This window comes from Vulpes lagopus, chromosome 4, assembly GCF_018345385.1.
Source record: "Vulpes lagopus strain Blue_001 chromosome 4, ASM1834538v1, whole genome shotgun sequence".
NCBI classification, from domain to species: Eukaryota; Metazoa; Chordata; class Mammalia; order Carnivora; family Canidae; genus Vulpes; species Vulpes lagopus.
In genome coordinates, this window is record NC_054827.1 from 57,282,605 (window position 1) to 57,305,277 (window position 22,673).

The 22,673-nt window shown below is 40.7% G+C and overlaps 1 protein-coding gene across 1 annotated transcript in view; it reads left to right on the forward strand.

Annotated features, from left to right (window-relative positions):
• The window catches only part of CNTNAP2 (contactin associated protein 2), a 1,951,553-nt gene that overhangs the window by 1,276,915 nt on the left and 651,965 nt on the right, over nt 1–22,673 (forward strand). Inside the window, exon 13 of the mRNA XM_041753355.1 lies at nt 22,202–22,402. Within this exon, the coding sequence (XP_041609289.1) occupies nt 22,202–22,402 (201 nt within the window). The remainder of the gene's footprint in view (nt 1–22,201; nt 22,403–22,673) is intronic.

Genomic DNA, 22,673 nt, shown 5'->3' on the forward strand with positions numbered 1-22,673 from the left:
TAACTATGAGACTGTGGCCAAATCAGTTTGCCTCCCTGGGCCTCTGTTTTCTTATTTACAAAGTGAGACACTGAAGTAAATCAAATTTAAACTCACACCCAACCATAAATGTACCATAATGGTGATGTGGAAAATAATGAGTTACTCAGAGCTATTTCTGAATCAAAACATGAGACTATTTTATAAACTGTAGAACCACTTTGGAGAGTCTCAGACTTTCTTTATTGAAAGTAGAAAGAGAAACATGGGAGTCACTGGACATAGTTAGGTCCTCCTTAGTCTAATAAAGCCAATCGCACTACCTAAAGGAAAAGAGGAATATTTTCTAAGGACTCCAGTGTCATCCCAAAGGACTAGAGCTATAATGAAACCCAGGATGAGGATTCAGAAACCAAAATACTCAGTAGAGACTAGACTTTGTTTCCAAAACCCAACTCCATATTTCAAGGGGAGATGATCAACTTGACCCTGCTTGGGTCAGTATTCTCTTCCCAGGACAATCAGCTGTAACCAGATCACTGGAGTAATCTAGGACAAGTATGTCAAAAGGCCCTCCAAGAGGAGATAATTCTCAAACAAGAAACTATGATGTGAACAGATGTACTGGAATCCATCAACCGAAGTGCCTGTTTCACACCCCTTCCAGCTCTAGTATCCCAAAGATTGGAATATTTAAATGTATAAAAAAAATATTGCCTTGGTTTTAATTCTTGGCTACCCAAGAAAAGCATCAATCTGTAAATTACTTTCTTCTCTGTATCGATACAGTAATTAGAACCAAGGCAATAGGATGTGCCATTATGTTCTTTCCCCATATCATAACACCAGGCAGTAATGGAGGGCCAGCTGGGCAGCGTGGTGCTTCAAGAGAGACGCCCTGAGCTTCTCAGGCAACTGACATTTATGGGAGCTATGGTATGGCATCAATAATTCACAGAACCTCATGACAAGTGCTGGCAAGCAGCTGTTCTGTAGACAGGGGCCTCATCACTTACTCATGTTTGAGACATTTTTACTGGTTCATTGCCTTACTTTAAAGCTTCTTTAATTGTAGGGATGCTACAAAAAGAATGCAGCAACTAGCAATTAAGTCAAGAGCGCCACTCTGCATCGTAAGTGGGTAGGTAGATTACTTACTTCGTGGAGGGGGTAATTGGCTTTTGAATTCCTAAGTGAATGTTTGGCCACCAAAACCTAATGTTTTAAATGATCCATTTATTTCTATTCAACATTTGCCTCTACAGTGAACTGGAAGCAGATCTTCCTACTACCTTATTTTACAGAACCGCAGACCTTTAGGATTGAGTGGCTCCTTAGACATGATCAAGTCCTTACTCTGTATTTTGTTTGAGAAATAAATGTCTAGAGAACTAAAGCAAATGTCCCCAAATCACACAGCTGGTTCTTAAAATGCTAAGACTAGAACTCTAAGTTTGGTGGAACTTGGACATGCACCACCCTCCCCCCACACACACATACATGCTCAGGCGTGCACAGGATTAGATTAATCATAATCCCTGGTCATACTCTCATTATCCATCACTAACTGATCAAGTTTTGTTTAGTAACAACATAGTAAGGGCCTGCAAACCCATCATCGCCCAAAAGAATTAGGACATTGGCAATAAAATACTAAACTTATGATCCTTCCCATTCCATGCCCCTTGCCCCCCACCCTTCAACGCACAGGAAAATATCAACCTGAATCATGCATTTCCTTCACGTCTTTTGTGTAGTTTTCTTGCATGTAGATGTAGACCTCAAAGTCGTGTTTAATTTTTTTTTATGAAACGTATATCATGCTCTGTATAACTTAATATATTACTATGGCTCATCCACATTGTGTATGCCATACTATGGTGACGTTTTTATTCCCCCATTAATAGGCTTTTGGATTGTCTGTCAGTTTTCTTGTTATGACCTGTGCTGCTGTGAATATTCTTGTGTTTCTTGTTCTAAAGGTATAAGAGTTTCTCAGGGGTAAATAGCAAGAATTTCTAGGTAAGCAAATATGTAAATATTTAGCTTTGTGATGACAAATTGTGTCCCAAATGGTGATACTAATATGCGCTCCCAAGAGCAATGTATAAGACCCTGTAGACTGTGTCTATCAGGGGTTAGAAAGCTTTTCCTATAAAGGTCTAAACAGGAAATATTTTAGACTTTATGGGCCACATACAGCCTTCATGGCAGCTACTCGGCTCTGCTACTGTAGGTAAAAGTAGCCATGGAAATGAATAACACTGGTTTTATAGGCACTGACGGAATTTCATATACTCTTCATGTTACAAAGTACTAGTCTTCCTTTTCTCCCTCCAACCATTTCAAAGTGTAAAAACCAACAAACAGACAAATAACTTTCTTACTTTGTGGGTCTTACAAAACCAGGGAGCAGGCTGTGGACATCTTCACGTCCTTCCTTCTTCCTGTTCCTTCCACTTTTTTGAGAGAGATTCATTAAAAATTTACTGATGAACTATTACATGTCATATACTCTGTTCCAAATACTAAGGATTCTGTTAGCGAATGAAATATATAATGATCAAGTGGTGGTTGGTATTATAAAAGCAAATCAAGGGAAGGGAAGGTTGGGGATAGGAGGTGGTGTTTTAGACAGAATGTTCAGGGAAGGCTTCCCTGGTGGAATGACATCTGAGCTGAGCCCTCATTTTTAAATGAGGGATTGGGGCATGCAAGGAAACTGTTTCAGTGAGAGAGAACAGCAAATCTGTACCCCTCCCCTGAGCTGTACACTGTGTTTTATTTTGTTTTGATTTTTTTTTTTGTACACTGTATTTTGAATGTCGTGCTAACCATCTCTTCCCAAATATGCCATGAGTTCCAAGGACTGTCATTTGCCAATCTGAATGCACCAGCCACTGCCATCTCGGCTTCCCCCTGTGGGTGAAAGGCATCGCTATGAACCTGTCACCCAAACAAAATGCTTTAACTTTTCTTGTCTCTCTCCTCCCCTTTTACTGCAAACATCTGTTTAGTCAACAAGTACTTTCATTTCTATTTCCTTAGTATCCCTCTCAGTTTGCTCAGGCTGCCATAACAAAAGACCTCATCCTGAGCAACTGAAATAAGAGTCATCTGCTCACAGTTTTGAGGCTGAAAGACTGTGACTAAGATGCCTTCAGGGTTGGATCCTTTGGAGGCCCCTCTCCCTGGCTTGCAGACAGCAGCCTTCCCTCCATGTACCCACGTGATCTTGTCTCTGGATCCAGTCATGTTGGATCAGGACCCGCCCGTATGTCCTTGTTTTGCCTTAATTACCTGTTAAAAGGCCCTATCTCCCAACTACAGGCCCCTTCTGAGACACTGCGTATTAGGGCTTTAGGGCATGAACTTTAAAGGGACACTATTCAGCCTATAACAGTATTTTCCAATTTAATCTCCCTTTTTTCCACTTTTAATGTCATTTTCTTACTTACAGTCCTACTCTTTTCATTTATGTTTATTGGTTTCCTAATTTTGGTCCATGCATTTATGACCGCTTCTCCCCAGGGTTAGCAGAATAATCATGCGAAAATGAAAACTTGATTGTGTTTTATTCTGCTTGAATCCTTCTGGGTTTCCTGGCAGTCATGAGGATAATGCCCAGCAGGATATCAGATGCTCAAGGACCTGCTCCTGTCCCTTTCTCACCGGGTAACCTGTACCCCTCTTGGCAGCAGCAAGAGGAGGCTACTTGTAGCTCAGGGCCTTTGCAAATTCTCTTTGCCTGAAATCCCACCTCCGTTCTTATCAAGTCTTTTCATGTGATTAACTGATATATTCCAAAAAGCACAGCTCAGTATCGTCCTTTATGAAAACTGTTAGCAGATCGTCATTTTTAACACTACGTTAGCTGTTCCTCCTGGGTGCCCTCATTCCATCACAGTATCTTTTCCCAACGCAATACAGTTCTATTACCTGTTCCCTCAACTCTGAGAACTGTGTGAGCAGAGACTGTGTCCCAATTTTGACTTGTCGCTTTGGTACAGCTAAGTTCCTGCTCCTCTTAGGCACTTAGTGAAGATTTGATGAATAAGTGAATGAATTTAAAAAAAAAAAAACTAGATAGGACAAATATTTTTGTATGTTTTTTTCAATACTCTAATGGCAATATTCGAAAAAGTAATCAATTATAGTTCAAAACCAACCCTTATGTTTTACTCAGCCAAAACGACTACTAAATGGCACACGTGGTATCATTGTGACACGGTATATTGTATCCAGACATGGAAAATTAATAATCACTATTTAAAAGTGGTTGTTTTCTGCTGATAGGTGATGTGTCTGTGTATAACTTATATCCTCTTTCCTACCTCCCTGCATTTTTCAAATAGCCTTGGTTCTATGAAATGTCCCATGGCTCTCTACTCGTGTTAATAAATTTACCATCTTTTTCCTCAATGTTCTCAAGTTATATTCTTTACATTTCACTGCTTAGAAAAAATAAAAAGGGGGATCTGAAACAAATTATTTGTCCACAAATCCACATTTTCATGGGGGCTAAAATAAAATGCGTAACAAGGCTTGGAGGATAAACTTCTCCAGCCACTGTGAAATTTCCATTACGCCCTTCGTCACTTCTCCGGGTCTTGGCCCCGAGGACAGATGAGCAGTCTAATCTTTGATCAAAGGTTACTTCAAGTTAAAATTATCAGCTGTTCTCGAGAAACCCTTCCAAACCGGCGCACCCTGCTGCTACGAAGGTGAGAGTCGCTCCCACGGTTCACATATTGCATAGCTGCAGGATGCGACGCAGAGACTTGGAGAAAAGATTAAACAGCACTCAAAATATTGTTTCCCTCCAAATGACATCACATGGAGCATTATCGCCAAAATATATTCATTTTCCTGCAGCCCTAACAAAACAAATATTGTCCTTGAGGCAACCTTGCATGATAACTTTCACTTAAGAGAAGTGCAGAAAGCGACAACAGTTATAATTTTAGGGAAAGGATAAAATAATCATTGTCTGATGTCCGGGGGCCTTCCTTCTGATTTTCCTCCACGTGCTGATTATCTCCACACTTGGATAATAGAGCCGTAGACTTTCAGAGATGGAAGGAATCGTATAGATTATATAAAAAAAGATTATCTAGTATATATATAGTCTCACTTACAGTTGAGGAAATTGAAGCCCAGAGAAGCCCCCAGAACATGGCAAATTGCTCCTTCTCCTTCTTCTGAGAGGCCTTGAAGTGCACTAAAAAACCACCATAAGTGACGGGTCTGTCTTATTAACTTCAGACTCTCCATTCACCTGCAGACTCTGTCGTCAGAAAGACCTGCGTCCATAGTCCTTTGGCCACATAGCAGTGGGATCTGGGTAAATTGTTCAGTCTTTCAAACCTTCTACTTCCTCAGTTGTAAACTAGTCATTTTAAAGGACTTACCGTGTCAAGTTGCATTCGGATTAAATGGGAAACTTGTTAGAAACTAGATTCATAAATAATACTGATGTTAGCTCTCCTTATGTTGTCATTTATTCCACATGTAACCCCACTCGTTGAACTCTAAGGCATTCTGGAAGATCAGGATTTCATAGAGTGTGAAGACGGTAACTTTATCGCTTTTGCCTTAGACTACTTGGTATGTATCCAGTTTCTTTATGGCTGTTTCCTAGGATTTTTGAAAACTGACAAAGGAAGAAGTGCATCTAAAACAACAACAGTGCTTGGCACTTAGTGAGTTCTTGGTCTGTGACTGATTCCCTCTGAAGTGTTTTCGTGCATTTTTCTATTTATTCCTCAAAACAACCTCATGAAATCAGCACGTGCTGTGATAATTCCCATTTTCACAATGAGAGACAGACACAGAGGGATTCATGTAGACACGTTCAAGACTTACTTTATTACCACCTTCCAAATTGCTCCACTTGTCATGAGTCAAGAGGACCTGCCACCTGCTGGTGTCTTGGTTCTGGTCTTTGGCTTCCAGAGCTGACAGTGGCTTTTCTGGTGGCATGAGAGGGTCCCTACCAGTTCTCTTACTATTAAATCCCACATCTCACCAAAAGCCTCAATGAGCAAGGTTTTATAGGACAAAAAGGTAGCCTTTGATGACAGGCTTGACTACCGAGTTATGCATTATTTTTTTTTAAAGATTTTATATATTTATTCATGAGAGACACAGAGAGAGACAGAGACACAGGCAGAGGGAGAAGCAGGCTCCCGGTGGGGAGTCCAATGCAGGACTCAATCCTGGACTAGGGAGCACACCCTGAGCCAAAGGCAGACACTCAACCACTGAGCCACCCGAGTGTCCGTCCAAGTTATGCATTAACAGTGTGTAGAACGACATGTGAGTGATGCCACCAGAGCAAGGACATGCTTTGAAGTACTGTCCAACGCGTTTCCTTTTGAGGCCATCCCCTTCTCCATCCCTTCTCCGTGCTTGCCAAGGCATTCAGGCAAGGCTTGACACCAAATCCTGCTGTCCCCGGGGAAGGGAGAGCCATCGTCCGTTCACTGGAATGGAGAGTTATTACTCACTTTCGAGCCTCAATCAGGCTTTTAGAAACTCTTAGCGAGATAGAAGTTTTAAAGGAAGAAACCATTTTTCTCGAACTTGTAAAGCTAGGTTTTATCACAAACAGATTAAAGTGTGCCTTTGGGTAAGGAAGAATGTGACCAAAAGAACAAGTTCTTGTCACACAACAAGGAGAAAAAAAATAAATAAAAAGAAGCCTTACAGTTGGTGATGTGTGAAGAAGAGAGAGGAAGGAGGGAGAGGAGAGAAGAAAAGAAATGTGGAAAGAGAAATGACAGAGAGGAGTCTGGGATGCAAAAGAGGGTGACAGGTGGAAGAGGAGAAACAGCACAACCCCTCTCCCTCCACCTCTGCTTGGTGTGGAAATCTAGGGCGCAGGTGGAACGGGGGGCGCATAGGTAGTTTGCAGGGAACTACGTAGGAGAGGGAGGTAGGGCAGATCCGAGAGAAGTTCCATATGAGTCTCTTTAAATCAAGAGATCATAAATACGCCCATAAATGTTCGCTCTCCTCAACGTGCCATTTACTGTCCTCTTAGAGCCACCGTCAGCGCGCTTTTTAGGCATCTCTTTCTTAACTTTGTGACTCACGTCTAGATTTAGGAACCCTGATCTAGGTTTACCATCCCTTAACCTTGGCTTTCCAATGATTCACCAACTTATGCATGGAATTGGACGGTTATGCCTTATTTTCCAATCTCCAAAGAAACGTCATTTTGGAGACGTTACGCAGGTCTGCATATGAACGTTACTCCATCTTACGAATTGAAAAAGGTTCCGGACTTTTATAGGGACACTTAAAAATCGTAGGTGGCTTGAAATATTCCCTACTGATGTACATCATCTCATTTGAAATAATGTATTCGATGGAAGCAAATGATCTGCTAGAGAGTGATCTTCATCTTGCTTCCCATAATAACTCACACCCTTATCTCGTTTCCCAAAGTGCTTTTCCGATCACGGCCACCACTTGGTCATTTGAGCGCACGGCACTTTGCTGGCACGGTGCTTGTGGTGGCTTTACCTTCTGCCCTGTTACCTGTCCTAGACCCTCCTCAGAAGCTGTAGGTGCCGAGGCTGGAGTAGAGAAGATAGACAGGGAGCATGAGACACAGACGTGTCACGTCTGGCTTAGACTCTTACAAGATCTCACTGACCTCAGTCTCCTTTGAAGCCTCTGAAAGTCATGGTCCCCAAGCCTTGTCCTGGGCTCATCTCGCTCTTTCTAAACATTTGCCCCACATCCCTCACTAGGTCCATGGCACTGGATACAACCTACATGCAGCCTCACAAACATCCACATCTCCAGCTATGACCTTTCTTCTGCGCCCCCAGATGCTTATATCTAATTTACTTCATCTAAGCAATTAACCGTCTCTTGAGCATCTCAAGTCTGGCTTGTTAAAAGTGGAACTTTTGATCACTCCACCAGCAAAGATGTAGTCATCCTACATACTGCATCTCTCCCCCCCCACTCCTTTCCCCACCTCTCTTACTCCACTACCTGCCTTATCCAACCCATCAATAATTTATATTTTTTTTCTTATCAAATAGATTTCAAACTGATTGGCCATACTTGCATCGCCACCACTCTACTTCTTGGTACCACCATCTTTATTCAGGGCTATGTGTCACCTGTCAGCTTCCACTCTTACTGACTAACCTGTTCTTCGGACAACAGCCGATTTCGAATCAACAAAGTGATTCTTTAAAAACAGAAATGGGATTGTGTTGCTTCCCCGCATGGCAATTTTCCATGTGTCCTCTCCCGCTTTGCATCTTCCTCAGGGCCTCACCCTGCACAGAAGGGCTCCCCAGCCTGACCGCACCCACCCCGGTCCTCCCCCTCTGTTTCCTGAACCCACCAAGTTCTTTCTCACCTTAGAACCTTTGTGCCATTTGTTCCGTCTGCCGGGAACTTTCTCCTATTCCACCTTTGGCCCCCGGCTGCCACTGCATCCTCATCTTCCACCACCAGCTCTTCCATCTTTTAGGGCCAGTTTAAATATCTGTTGATGAGACGCTGCCTCTGTTCATCCTGACGGCTTCCCTCCTGTGAATATATAACACTGCTATCTCTTTCCTTCAAATCTCCTGCCCCATTGGATGTTTGTTTATTTATTTATTTATTTATTTATTTATTTATTTATTTATTCTATTTCATCTCTGTTACAGTCTCTGAAGGTCAAGGCCAAGTCTGTTTTATTTACCACGAACAAGCTTATGGCCCAGGGGCCCAGAGTAAGTGGGGCATGTTTATCAGAGGAGCAAATGAAAGAATAAATGAATGAATGAACTTTGGTGATGCCCATTGATACCATACAAATTAGAAGGGAGATACCCAAAGCTCGTATTGGAGAAACACCATTCTCAGGTTTAAATTTCCTCTCTTTTAGCCCCACCACCACCACCGCATAACCCAAATTCCCTAATAAGCAACAGGGGCTGTTCTCAGCAAAAGCGGGAACTTCCAATTTGCAAATTTGATTTTCACTGGCAACTCAGAAATATTTGTCTAAGGGATCCAACTAGATGATTATGTCTTCTGCTTCAGGCCCTTTGCTAGATACCCGTGTCTCACTCCAGTCAATAACACAACACCATGCGGTCCCACCTGGAGTGTTGATCTGGAATGATGCTCAAGGCTTTCCAGTCCCTCCAGCATTGCCAGCAGCAGTAAGTCAAGGAAATACCAGAATTGCTGGGGCCTCCCTATGATTGTGCTGAGGTGAAAGGCAGTGAGGGGGAAACCTCATGGAATCGGAGTGAGGAATTCTAAGGATCATTAATTGTATCAGCATAGGAGGCAAAAGGCAAGAGATTCCAAATCCCTGGGGGGTGATTGTAGCTGTATAAGAGCTTGGCCCCCGCGGATCAGCAGATAAAGCACACCCTCTCCACTCAGTGTCCCTTCTGTAGGCCTCCCCGACATGCTATACTGTGGTTATCAGTGCACAGGTCTAGGCTGTGAGCTTGTTAAGGGTATTAGCTGTGTCTTTTTCCTATGTTTACCACCGTGATGGAAAAAATGAATAATATGCCTCATGCAGAAGGCAATGTTATAAAGACTCCTCCACCACTTCCCTCTTTTACCTACAATACATAATGGGAGTTAAACACTTACACAGGACAAAAAGGTGATTTATAGGTGTGACAAAGGACCACCAAATGGGTGGGTGGCTTAAAACGAGAGAAATTAATTTTCTCATAGTCTTGGAGGCTGTAGATCTGATATCAAGGTGGCCACAGGTCATGTGTTCTCTGAAGGCTCTAAAGAGACCTATCCTTATCTCTTCCCTCTTCTGGTAGGTGTGGTCCTTGGCATCCTTTGACTTGTAGTTATTTTACTCCACTGTCTGTCTCACTGTTACATGATATTATGTCTGTGTGTCCACATTCCCCTTTTTAGAGGACATCAGTCATTGGATTTGGACCCATCCTAAATAAGTTTGACTTCATCTAAACTTGATTATATCTACAAAGACCCTATTTTTAAATAAGTGACATACAGGTTCTGGGTAGATACAAATTTTGTGAGAACGCTGTTCAGCCCAGTAGAGTAGATTCACTTGGATTCAAATATATCAGATAATACCTTGATAGTGTTTTGAGTTGTATCTGAAAACAACCTTACACTCATAATAGTAGAGGAAATAACTAAATTGGAGAATTTAAGCATACCTGTACAACAAATTGCAGATACTCGTCAAAGTTTACACTTTGATTACCATTCTTTCCACATGTAGGAAACAGAACAGCCCCTGGGCTTGGGTGTGTTAAATCCTCCTCCGTCACTCTTCACTGATTTGTCCCCTTATCTGGTTGGTCACTCTTTGGGAAGTGTCATCTGTCAGCTTCATTCTAGGAGGCTTACACATTCCTATAAAGCTAGGTGTTTTTCTTCTTTTTCTTTCTTCTTTCTGCTTTCTCACTTGTCACTTTTGTTGAGGGGTTAGTAACCTTCTTCCATAAATGTCCGCAGAGTGAGTGTCTTAGTTTTTGGGAGCCACATGGTATCTGTATCAACTCCTTGACACCGTGTCCATGGTGTGGTGGCAGCCAGAGACAATGTGTCAACAAATCAGCATGGCCATGTTCCAATAAAACTACATTTATGGACACGGACATGTGCATGGCCTCTATTCTCCCCACTTTTTGTCCGTTCTCTTTCATTCTTCTTCTTGCCTTCCTATCTCCTTCTTTCCTTCCTTCCTTACTATCTTCTTCCTTCCTTCCTTCTTCCCACTTGCACTTGTGTACTCTTTTCTCCCTCCACCCCCCCCCCACTGGTTCTATGTTTCCAAAATACCCACTACCTCTAAATTATATTTGATAATTGCACATTAATTATTTTAACCTTTTTCTATTTTCGAAAAATTGAGGGGTAATGACAATAAGTCATGAGAATACTCATGTGATGGCCATTCGCTTATTCAAGATAAAAATAGACTCTAAAATTCCTACATAAAATGAATACAAGTTATGATGATCCTTTGGTTATTGTTTGAAAAATATATTTTCTCTGCTGGATGATCAGCTTCCAAACATATCCAGAATTAGAACACCATACAGGGTCCTGGAGGCCCATTACCCAGCTGCTACAAGTGGCCAGTGACAGCCAATTTTGATTAATTTGGCTTTCTCCTTCCTGCTATGGAATTACTTTGAAGCAAGTCCCAGACCTTAGTGATATTTTAGCCTGTATCTATTAAGGATCATGGTTCTTTTTTAAAAAGCATACCCCAAATCACATTTTCATAGCTAATAACCAATCATAATTTCTTAATATCTTTAAATACCCAGTATTTAATTTCCTCAGACTCCATTTTGTGGGTCCCAGTATGATTTAACTTTATCATGCCCAATATGTCTTCAGTAGTTTAGTATTTATTGAGCACTTGAGTACCTGTAGCAGGTACTCCGTTAGACAATAGGAGGAGTAAGCAATGGCACTGATGCCCACATTGCTCTCAGTGAGTGACTTAACAAAACTGTGACTACAGGGATCCCTGGATGGCACAGTGGTTCGGCGCTTGCCTTTGGCCCAGGGCGCGATCCTGGAGACCCGGGATCAAATCCCACATCAGGCTCCCGGTGCATGGAGCCTGCTTCTCCCTCTGCCTGTGTCTCTGCCTCTCTCTCTCTCTCTGTGACTATCATAAATAAATAAAAAATTTAAAAAAATAAAAAAATAAAAAAAAAACATAAAACTGTGACTACAAAAAAATATTACAAATGTGAAATGAGAAATGTAAACGCATTGGTTAATATAGACTTTTAAGGAAGCAGATGGAGATGGATGCACATCTTACTTGGTAGGGTACTGGGGGTTGGGAAGTGGGCAGTATTTTCAACAAAGTGCTTACCATCTGAACCCCGATGGACCAAGAAGAGCTGGGCCAGGAGGCAGCATTCCTGGCAGGGGGACAGAACTTGCTGCGTTTAGAGTCAACCGAGGATTTAGGAAGCTTCACAGAGAATCATTTCTAAAAAGTGAAACCACGGAACACATTTGTACTTCTGTTAAAATTAAAGTGAGAACACCAGTTTTAGTCCCTTCGAATATGTTAACTCTGATATTTTAAGGGTTTCTTTCCCTAAAAAGTTATTTCTAGCTAATTATCCTTACCAAGGAACTTAATCTGTCAGACTGTCTTGCTAATGTCCTCCACAATGAGGGCTGCTTCAGTGAAGAGAAACTGAGTTAATGGGGAAAGTTAAATACTTAGAGGAGTTGATTATTTGGGGATTTTCTTCCAAGGTGATAAATGTTATCTGTATCATCTTTGCTTTTTTTTTTTTTTTTTTTTAATTAAGCCCGGTGCCTGGGTTTGATGAAGGGAGGAAGGGCCACAAATCCTCTGATAGGAAGTTGCTTACACCGCAGCCTTTACCACCCCTAAAGAGGTAAACTTGATCTCGCAAACTTTCAGGGAGCAGACAGTGATGTGAGCTTGGGTCAACACGAAAGGAAGGCCCATCTGGTGAGATTCTATTCTGTTAATAGAAAATCAGACTCTCATTTCCAGCTTTATGTGTGCCGCTACATCAAAGCTTTTTAGATAAAAACTTCAGGAAGAATGTAATTTCTCAAGTTAGCCTGTTACAAATCAGATTTAAACTAAATACTAACAGTGCTCGCTCTGGCAGCACATATACTAAACTAAATACTAACAGAAAATAAAATTCCCCAACAACAACAACAAAAAAAAATGTATAAAATACAATGCTAGAGAATTTATTTATTTATTTATTTATTTATTTATTTATTTATTTATTTTAATGCTAGAGAATTTTAAACCATTAAAGAACTCGGTGTAGGTTATAAGTGAGTTTATGACTTATATACTAAATCTTATTATTTGGATTATTCTGGCAGTTGCCTGAAAATTAGCAGTTGCTTTTTCAGGTTGTACCGTCATCACTTATTTTGTGTACTTCCCTCCTCTTGCTAGTTTTTTGGTGGCTTTAAACGGCCATTACTTATCTTTATGTGCCCGGGGCCTAGAACTGCGCTTGGAATAAAGCAAGTTGTTCATAAATGAAAGCTCCTCTGTTCCTGAAACTCTTACCATGGAAGGAAGCCTCCCATACTTAGCAGAGAACACTTACTCTCTTACTATTCAACCTAGAAAGAAACAGTGATGGTTTTAAGATGCTTATTGCACTTTAGATATATTTTTATGTTGCTCTTCTAAAAATCGTTGCAGTTTACTTGTAAATATTGCAAGTACAATACCAGTCCTCTACAATTCCAAATATCACTTTGTTTCTTTCACCTGTAAAGACTTTCTAAATGCTTTTTTTTAAGCTTAATATCGTAGAGCTCTCTGGTGTGAGCCATAACCCCATGAACTATATATTTCAAATGGGTCCTTTACAGGAATCACTGATGATGATAGTGATAGAAGCTTGTTGGAAGCTAAATGAAGAAAGGAATAAGGTATATAATTAGCACAAGATTTCTTGAACTTCTGCAGACTGCTAGGCACCGTGCTAAGAATTTGAGATACACCAGTAAAAATGTTATTTAAAAAAGTTCTCCAGCATAGTGGAGTGTATGGTCTTTGAGGAAAGTGGTAGGGGAAGCAGACAACACAAAATAAGCATTTCGAGTAAATAAATTATATACTATAACATATAATATACAGAAGGCCGTATGTGCTAGGAAACAACAAAGTAGGTAAAGGGCAGGGTGGGCTGTAAGTTTGAAGATGGCAGGCAGGGTGGGCCTAGTGAGATCTGCCATCTGAGTCAAGACTAAACGGAAGTGAAAGAGTTAGTCCTGGGAGCAGTCCCGGGAAGGCACAGGGCAGCCAGGCCCTGAGATGGGGCTGCTTGCCACAGCCCAGCAACAGGTAGGCCAGTGTGGGAGAGTAATTATTTGAAGAATAATTTTTTTTTTAACCTAGTGTGTGCAGCATATTTCAAGGTAACATCTCCTCTTAAATAACAGGAGATGTTATCTTTAAAGGTCCACAGGAATGGTCAGTCACTGGTCCTGGATGACATTTCCTTAGTCCCAAGTTGGAATTGAGCTCAGAATCTAATATATTATAAGCGACAAGAAGAGAAGACTAGCATTTCCTTGCTCAAGGGGAACAACACTCCTTATTGCCACAGAGGTGGACTCCCGACTGCCAAATACACAGGGGCCACATCTCCACCTCGTGTGAGAGGAAAGGAAAGGGAAGATTAGCTTGTCTAAGTATTGACAGAAATGCAGTCAGTAACCACAGCTGTATTGTAAAAGAATTTTAACATCCCTGCAATGGAACAAAAACACTAACAAATATCCTTCTTCCCAGAAAATAGCTAATGCCTTCTTAGAAAAAAAAGACACAAATAAGCTCCAAATTGTACGTCGGGTGGGTGAGAATGATCCACCATTATTTATACATGTTCACAGCACTCGATTTGTCATCCGTCTCTGGGCCGGAATTGTGAGCATAAAAATAATCAACACTTTCCACCACCTGCAGAACATCATCTGTACTTTGAGCTCATTTCCTCACTGCTTCCTGCAGAGGTTCCATCTGCTTTACATACCTTATTTCTTGACATGTGATTCAGGATGCCTGTGCCACCTGAACTGCATACATAGCTGGCCTTATGAATGATTCCAACTACCACGGCCTGCCATTGTGAGATGGCTTCTCTGTTATTAGAGGTTAGGCTACAGAGAGGCTTGTAATGCTCACACACTATCTGTTGGGGGACACAAATGTGACACCAAATTTCTAATAATTTAAGTTGTGTCAGTAGCATTATACTTATTGAGAAAATCTTCCAAGCCAAATAATGATATATGAAATGTAGGGTCCTCAAGCTGACACACTTGAAAAACTGATAAGATTTTCAAATAGATCCTCTTAAAATGACTAAAAAAGAAAAAAAAAAAGAAAAAGACCATACTATAACCTAACATTGTGCTGGGTCTTTCTATCTGAAAGAGTTGTAGGCGATTTTGTTGAGATTAATATTTCAAATAATGACAAGTGGTTATTAATAATTTAAGAAACTATTTTGTGACTTAGTAAAGCACACATAGCTCATGTAAAATGACCAATTTTGGTCTAGTTGTTAACTTTTGTAGAGATCTGGATCTCAGCATAAAGTTTACCTGAAATAAGATACTTCTTAATTGTTTGTTTCAGTATGGAATATTTCTAGCTTATATCCAACCCCCAGATTAGGAAAAAAACAACATCAAATATAAAATTAAAGCCCGTGCATATCCCTAATCTTATTCCCCTTGGCAGGTTCCTGATCTTAGAGGAAAAGATTTCAACTTTTCATTGTTGAGGATGATTTTAGCTATGGGTGTGTCATACGTAGCCTTGAAGAAATATTTTTAAAATATGAGTTGATATTTTATCTTCAGAATTTTCCGACACCCACCTATAACCATGCACTAGACCTTTAGACTCATGCACAATTGTTGGGGCTCTGCAATCTTATATTTCACTATTGCAGACACTTCAATCTCCAGTTGATCTAGATCCCATCTACTAAATCCTTTTTTTCTCCAAAGTATTTGGTCTGAACTATAAGAAGAATGAAACTGGCCTTACCTTACCCTTCATATAGCTCATCACTATTTAACCTTTATAGTTAAAGGTTCAAGTGCCATGTCCATCTGGTCATTTCATAACTTTCTATATCTGGGTCATATGGGCTTTGTAGGAACTCACAGTGGCCTGTGCATATCTCCATTTTAGCACTTGTAGGTGATTTGTAATTTCAGGCTTAGTGTTCTGTTACCATCAATGGATTACAAGCTTTTTGAGAACAGGAACTCAAGTCTGTTATTCTTGTATCCCCAGAACATAACTGATGAAACCAGTTGGGAGTTCAATAAATAGTTGTGAATGTGTGCATTACTGTTTTATGACATTTTTCTAAGTGCAATAGGTTATGTTGTCATTTAAAAAGTCTATCCAGATGTTCGCCCTACCTCCTGAACATTAGTGGATTGCTATGGGGAAGACAGTAAAAATGTTGATGTGTCACCAACCATGTCACCACTGAGTCAAAGGGATGAGGAGTGAAAAGAGTACTAAATCCAGAACCAGGAGACAAAGTCTCCATCATTTTGCCACTCTCTTTATGGTCGTTTCAGCAAGTCACTTATCCCTCCTAAGATTTGGCTTCTTAATCTCTAATAGAAGAGAGTCACAATGGATGTCCTTCAAGATTTTACATTGATGTTATTTGGTATTCAAAATTTTCCACTTGAGAACATGGCTTCCTTCAAATGTTAGGCTTATTTCCTTGGATATGTGTTCCTCTAAGGCTGCAAATTTTAAGTTTTGCAAAAACAATTCTTATTAATGCTGTAGCCTTTAATTGGAGATCCTTGCTGATCTCCTGCTCATCGTTAGTGTTCAATCTTTGATTAATGGAATCAGTCTAATAGCCATTAAGACTTCTGTGCCCAAAGAAAGTGACAGATAAAGTTATTGGACTGCAGTTTATTGGAGGAGACACTTAAGGATATACAAAATCGAATCTACTAGTTTTACTCAGCAGCCAAGATTTACATGCAATATGGAAAATGTTGAGAGACGTGTATCCTGTTCAGTTCCCTTTATGTTACTCTGAGAGTGAGAAACTCAAAGTCATTCCTGGCATAATAGGCAATAGGGTTTCTAAGGAATTTGGACTGTAAGCAGATGTTCATTATGCCCCTCCAATACGTTTTATAAACTATTTTAAATTTAGGTAGTTTACAGTGTATTCTCTTTTTTTAGAAGATGAATAAGGTGAGGAAGAAATCTCTCAGATTAACAAATTGGTCCTCAACCAGTATAGTGATATGGTTTGAAAATCCAAAACACTTAGATGCATATACCCATTTTTTCCCTACTGGATTCAGCTTAGATTAGACTTTTATTACAATATGCCCTGTAATATGAACTCAGATTGTATTGGATAATGTGGAAGAGTCAAAAACAGCCATATATACATGATAAAGAAGCTGGTTATATCCTGGAATGACTTATTCTTTGTTTTTGTTTTGTTTTGTTTTGTTTTTTTCCACTGGTCTTTTCCTGGCTTTATCAGTTCCTGGCCAGAGCTCCAAAGAACTGAGTTCTCATGAAGGGAATTGCTTGAGAATTACAAATAGGATAAGGATGTGAGGTCACGGGTAGAGGCAGCAGAGGGACCTTTCTGATGTACTCGTGTCAACACAACTAAGCTGGGTAATCTTGAGGACTCTGTTTATTGCCAAGCAGAAGGATACATTTCCACAATGCGCTCCATATGTGTCCCAGTATTTGGAAAATATAACTAAATCATCTGTACTGAAAACATTGTACAGTGAGATAATTTTTAAATATACAATTGCATGATGAGACAGATACTAAGCTCTCAGTAATCACAGAAGGCACTTTCATAACACACTAATCCAAAGAGGGTATTTGAAATATACTAGTTTATCAATTGCTTCTTCATGAACATGGAACAGTGGCAGAAATTTAGAATTTGCTATACATAGTAGTTTCTATTTGCATCACGCGCATAACTGATAACACAGATTATGTAAACACGTTACAAATATGGGAATAAGATTCTTAATTTTTCACTTATGATACTAGCAAAGAAAAAATTATACAGTATAACTTTCTTCGAGATGGTGGATATCTGCAAAATTGTTAATATACATTTGTCACTTAAGATTTAATGGCTCAAGCGTAACACGCAAGCATTAAAAAATAATTTGCAAAGATGCATCAACAGTAATTGCTTTATGCCATTAAAATAGAGTTTACATATTACTTTATGTAATGCCACAACACTAAAAGGTTTTAAATCTTTATACATATATCTGTGAGTGTGTGTGAGTATACATATATGTACATATATATGTGTGTGTATGTGTATTTATATGTACATATATATATTCTTTTTTTTCAAGCCTTTCTGAAGTATAGCTTTATTGAAATAAAGAATTGAATGTCAGAGAATAAGTTGAAGCATGCTTCATTAATTTGCTTCCAACCTTCTAATGCCAAGGGCTTTCTATCTCACTTCAAGGTCACACCCACCCATCCGCGTTACACCTCAGACTTTAATTCCTGCTGTTTTCTCCTTTCTCATTTGCTGGCCTCCTTGCATACCTGAACAATACCAGGAATATTCCAGAATTAGGATGTTTTCATTTGCACTTCCTCTGTCTGGAATACTTTTCCCCAGACATCCACATGGCTTGCTGGACAATGACTTTGTTTATTCAGACGTCACTTAGTGAGGGCTGTCACGGTTTCCTCTGCATTTAAAAAAAAAATGTGATCAGACAAAGACAGACAAACACCATATGATTTCATCTGGTGGAATCTAAAAAAAGAAACAAAACAAAAACAGATGAACAGTTTCAGGAATCAAACTCAGTTACTAGATGGGGAGGGGTTGGGGGATGGGCCAAATAGTTAAGGGGAATTAAGAGCTATAAAATTCCAGCTATAAAATAAATAAATCACAGGAATGCAAGGTACAGCATAGGGAATATAGTCAATAATATTGTAATTAGTACAGTGACAGATGGTAACTAGACTTGTCATGGGGATCATTTCACAATGTATAAAAATATCAAATCACTATGATGTATACCTGAAACTAACAGGATATTATTTATCAATTAAACTTCAATTTAAAAAATTGCAATCTACACACAGCCTGTTCTTCCAGTCCCTGTTGTAGTTTTTCTCACCATTGTTGGGTGCTACCTATATATATTATTTTAATCTTTGGCTTATTGTCTGTTTTCTCCCCACTGGAGTATAAGACTCCAAAAATTCAGAATTTCTTTTCTTTGTGGTTTCCCTAGCTCCGTATCTGTCATGTAATGGGTACCCAGTAATGTTTGCTGAATGAGTGAATGGGCTATAAAACAAGTATAAAGAAAATGGTGCCCTGAGGACTGATACTAAAATGTGTGCTGAAATGCATGGATGTAGGGTTTAGGGCCCAGCAGCCACTAGGACCAAAATGTTAGAGACTCATCAATATTAATAAATTGGTTAATATTTTTAAAGTCATTGACAGAGACCCTAGTAGGTGACCATTTTTATTTTACTTAATTAATGTCTGCCATTATGAACATTATTTTGTGTAAATTAAAAAGGGGTTTGTTACTTTTAAAAAGGCCCAGAGTTAGAATGGCTATTTCATTATGACTTAAAGAATGAAAGTTTTGAAATATTGCTACGGGACAAGGATGAGGTCCTGGTAAGGATCTGGTTTTGTTTTTTAAAGGTAAGTAGTGAGTATTGTCATAACCATAACTGTCATATGGTCTCAAGGCCACTTGAGAGCCTCTATACTAGAGGCTGATTTTAACAGAAAAGAGATGACTTACCCTTATTTAACTAATGGATCTTGACTTAGCGGAAGGTAAACGTGAAGGTCTGAATATAAATGGCAATCAGTAAAAATAAATAAATAAATAAATAAATAAATAAATGGCAATCAGTGTGTTGTCAGAATCATGTCAGAAAGAGAGACGATGATTAAAACATGTTATAGTTTCTTTGCTTTCTCGGAGGAGCCAGGGGAAGACCGTCTGATCATGCCAACGGTGAACATGGAAAACCATTATCTTTTGGAAAATGTGCCATGACACAGGCACCGTAATTGAATTGTTTAGTTGGTTTAAGAAGAGCAAGGTGCAAAGGATTCTGATGCAGAGGCATCTTGTAAGCCATGAGGGGAAACTGCAGCCTAGAACCAAGGGGCTTGTCCAGGGTCGTTCGGGAAGGTCATGGCAGTGCCGAACCCCCAACCACAGTGCTTTAGGATGTTCCTAGACCAAGGTCTTTGTGTTCTACTTGTGTTTTCTTAATTCATACTAATATATGGTGAAGGCCTGCTGTGTGCCGGCTGCTGTTCCAGGCACTGCACATCCAGCATTGGAAACAACGCCTGCCTACCCCTGCATCTAACGTGGGGAGACGGCCAGAATGAAAATGTGCAGTGTCAGAGAGGGATAAATCCTAGGGAGAAAACAGAGCCGGACCCGGAGATAGAAAAGAGCTGTGGTGGGGATGGGCCCAGGAGAGGCGAGGGTGGCAGTGGGGCAGACAGAGGGCCCCGTGGCATCCAAGGACAGAGGGAGAGCAAAGGCTCCCAGGAGGGGCTCCCTGACTGTGCTGATGGAGGCAGGCTCCCTTGTGGCTGGAGGAGCAGGGGGGAGGTGAGGAGGGCAGGAGAGGATGGTGGCAAGGTGGAGCTAGACCACAAAGGGCCCTCCACTGTTCCAACAGCTAGACTTTTCCTCTGATTGAGACCTAGTGCCACGTGAAGGCTTGGAGCAGAGTATCTGAACCTGGCTTCCATTTGCAGAGGCTCAGCTTGGCTGCTGGGTGTAGGGTAGGGGTGAGAGCACAGGGGGGAAAGCAGGGGCTGGTTGGAAGGTACTGTGAGATGGGGCAGGAGGAGGTGGGGGCTTTGACCTGAGCAATGAGGGGCAGGTTGGGGGGGCAGGAGTGCTCAGATCCCAAATGGAGGAGATGGAGCAGACTGGATTAACTAATAGGTTGGATGATGAGTGTAGAAGAAAGGGGGGATATAGTGGGGACTCCAAGGCTTTGCCCTGAGCAGCTGGACCCTGTATTTCCTAGAAGTTGGCAGTCAGGACCGTATGCTCAGTGAAACTCATGTTTGATCTTGTCCACACTGCTCCCCAGGTGGGGTTGTGTACTCCCACCAGAAGACATGTCTCCTCCGGTTTGACTCACGGCTATGTTAGCAGCTGCAAATAACCATTGCCTAGACCCTGCATGTTAGTAGTTACAAAATGAGGGTCCCCTAATTCTATCATTTAGTGGTCATTGTTGAGCTGAAATATTTCCATAAAGAGAGCATTTAGTGATGTTATGGTTCCTACTGGTAAGATGTGCTAAGTGCTGGCTTCTTAGTCCTTATTCCTAATATTCAAAATAATGGGTTAGTTACTTGGCATTTCCTTAAGACTGAACATTTCTTTTTATTTTTATGAACTCCTATAATTAAACATCCCTGATGTATTTTATCCCATTGCAGGAGATTCTCACTGATGTTAAAATCATTCTTCTCTGATCCTGGTGTTTTTTTTTTTTTTGAAATGCCCTCTGTTTCCAATAGCTTATTTGTTTCTATGTGACATTATGTTCCAGGCTTATCTTGTGCATTTCTAGCCCTGAAATCAGTCACTTCATCCAGCAGCCCTGTTTCCTCTTAATGAAAAATCATATTGAGTGATGATAATCTGGTGCTACAGGTTGTCCTTGTTTGGGGCCTTTTCAGTGGACAGAGCTAGGACGTAGGTCTGCATTTTTTATAAAGAAAAATTATGGGTTCATGGCTATGTTTCTCATTCAAATTCAGGAATAGATCAGGTCATAATTTAACCTCATCAATCTTAGATTTGCTTCTCCTTTTCACACATTGAAATTTTCAGGGTCCAAAGCATCAAGGTAATTACTCATTTGTATCGTTGCCTGCGTATAGAGCATTTCAGTCACACAGAATGAGGCTCCAATTTTACCTGAAAGGTCAGGGTGAGAGGAACATTTGTTGACAAGAGGAGGATGCACATTCTGATTGGAGCGAACAGCATAGACAAAGATTCAGAGCTTGAGAGAGCACAGTTCAGTTCAGAAGGAGCAGATACTATTGTACCAGAGGAGTGATGGGTTAGGGAGTCAGGAAGGAGTGGGAATATAATGAGCCTCACATTCAGTGCTGTGGACCTTAGCATCAACCAGAGACACGAGCTGTTTTCTCTGCTTAAGAGGTATCTTGCATTTTGGTTTGGTTTGTTGTTTGTGTTTTGTTTTTTTTTTAAGATTTATTTATTGTAGAGAGTAGGGGAGAGAGTGAGCAAGTAGGGGAGAGGCAGAGGGAGCGAGAGCATCCTGACACAGACTCCATGCTGAGCACAGAGCCTGAGGAGGCCCATCCCAGGGCCCTGAGCTCCTGACCTGAGCCCAAAGCAAGAATGGGCCACCTAGCCGACGGAGATGCCCAGGTGCCCCTTGCATTCGGTTTTAATAAAAAGCATCTCTTTATAATTCGCCTACATATAAGGAGAACTTGCAGGATAGAACCTGAAGGATGGCAATCCTCAGTTCTTTGCTCCATCAGTTCAGGGAAGTACAGCTCAGTATTTTCGGCCATTGGAAGAAGGATTTGCATCCTAATGATCCCTTGTCCTGGTATTTTTCTCCCCACAGAGGACAAAGTGTGGACCATAGTGTCTCACGATTTGCAGATGCAGACCACAGTGGTGGGCTACAGCCCAGAAAAGTACTCGGTGACACAGCTCGTTTACAGTGCCTCCATGGACCAGATCAGCGCCGTCACCAGCAGCGCCGAGCACTGCGAGCAGTACGTCTCCTATTTCTGCAAGATGTCGAGGTTGTTGAACACCCCAGGTAGGCTGAGAATGGAGTGTTCTTTGTAATTACTATCTCAGCTGGTGCTTGGAATTACCTAAACAATCCAACAGGTGCGACGTATTATCTTAGAGGCCAGTCTCCAAAGTGCAGGCAGCTGTGAAAAAAGTAAACGATCACTTGTTTTCTGGAGAATGAAACTGAAAAAAGTATGATTTTAGGAAAACATTGCATTGTTTTAAGCTCTTAGGAAAACATTGCATTGTTTTAAGCTCTGAGATTTTTTTTGCAGTTTTTTTTTGTGTGTGTG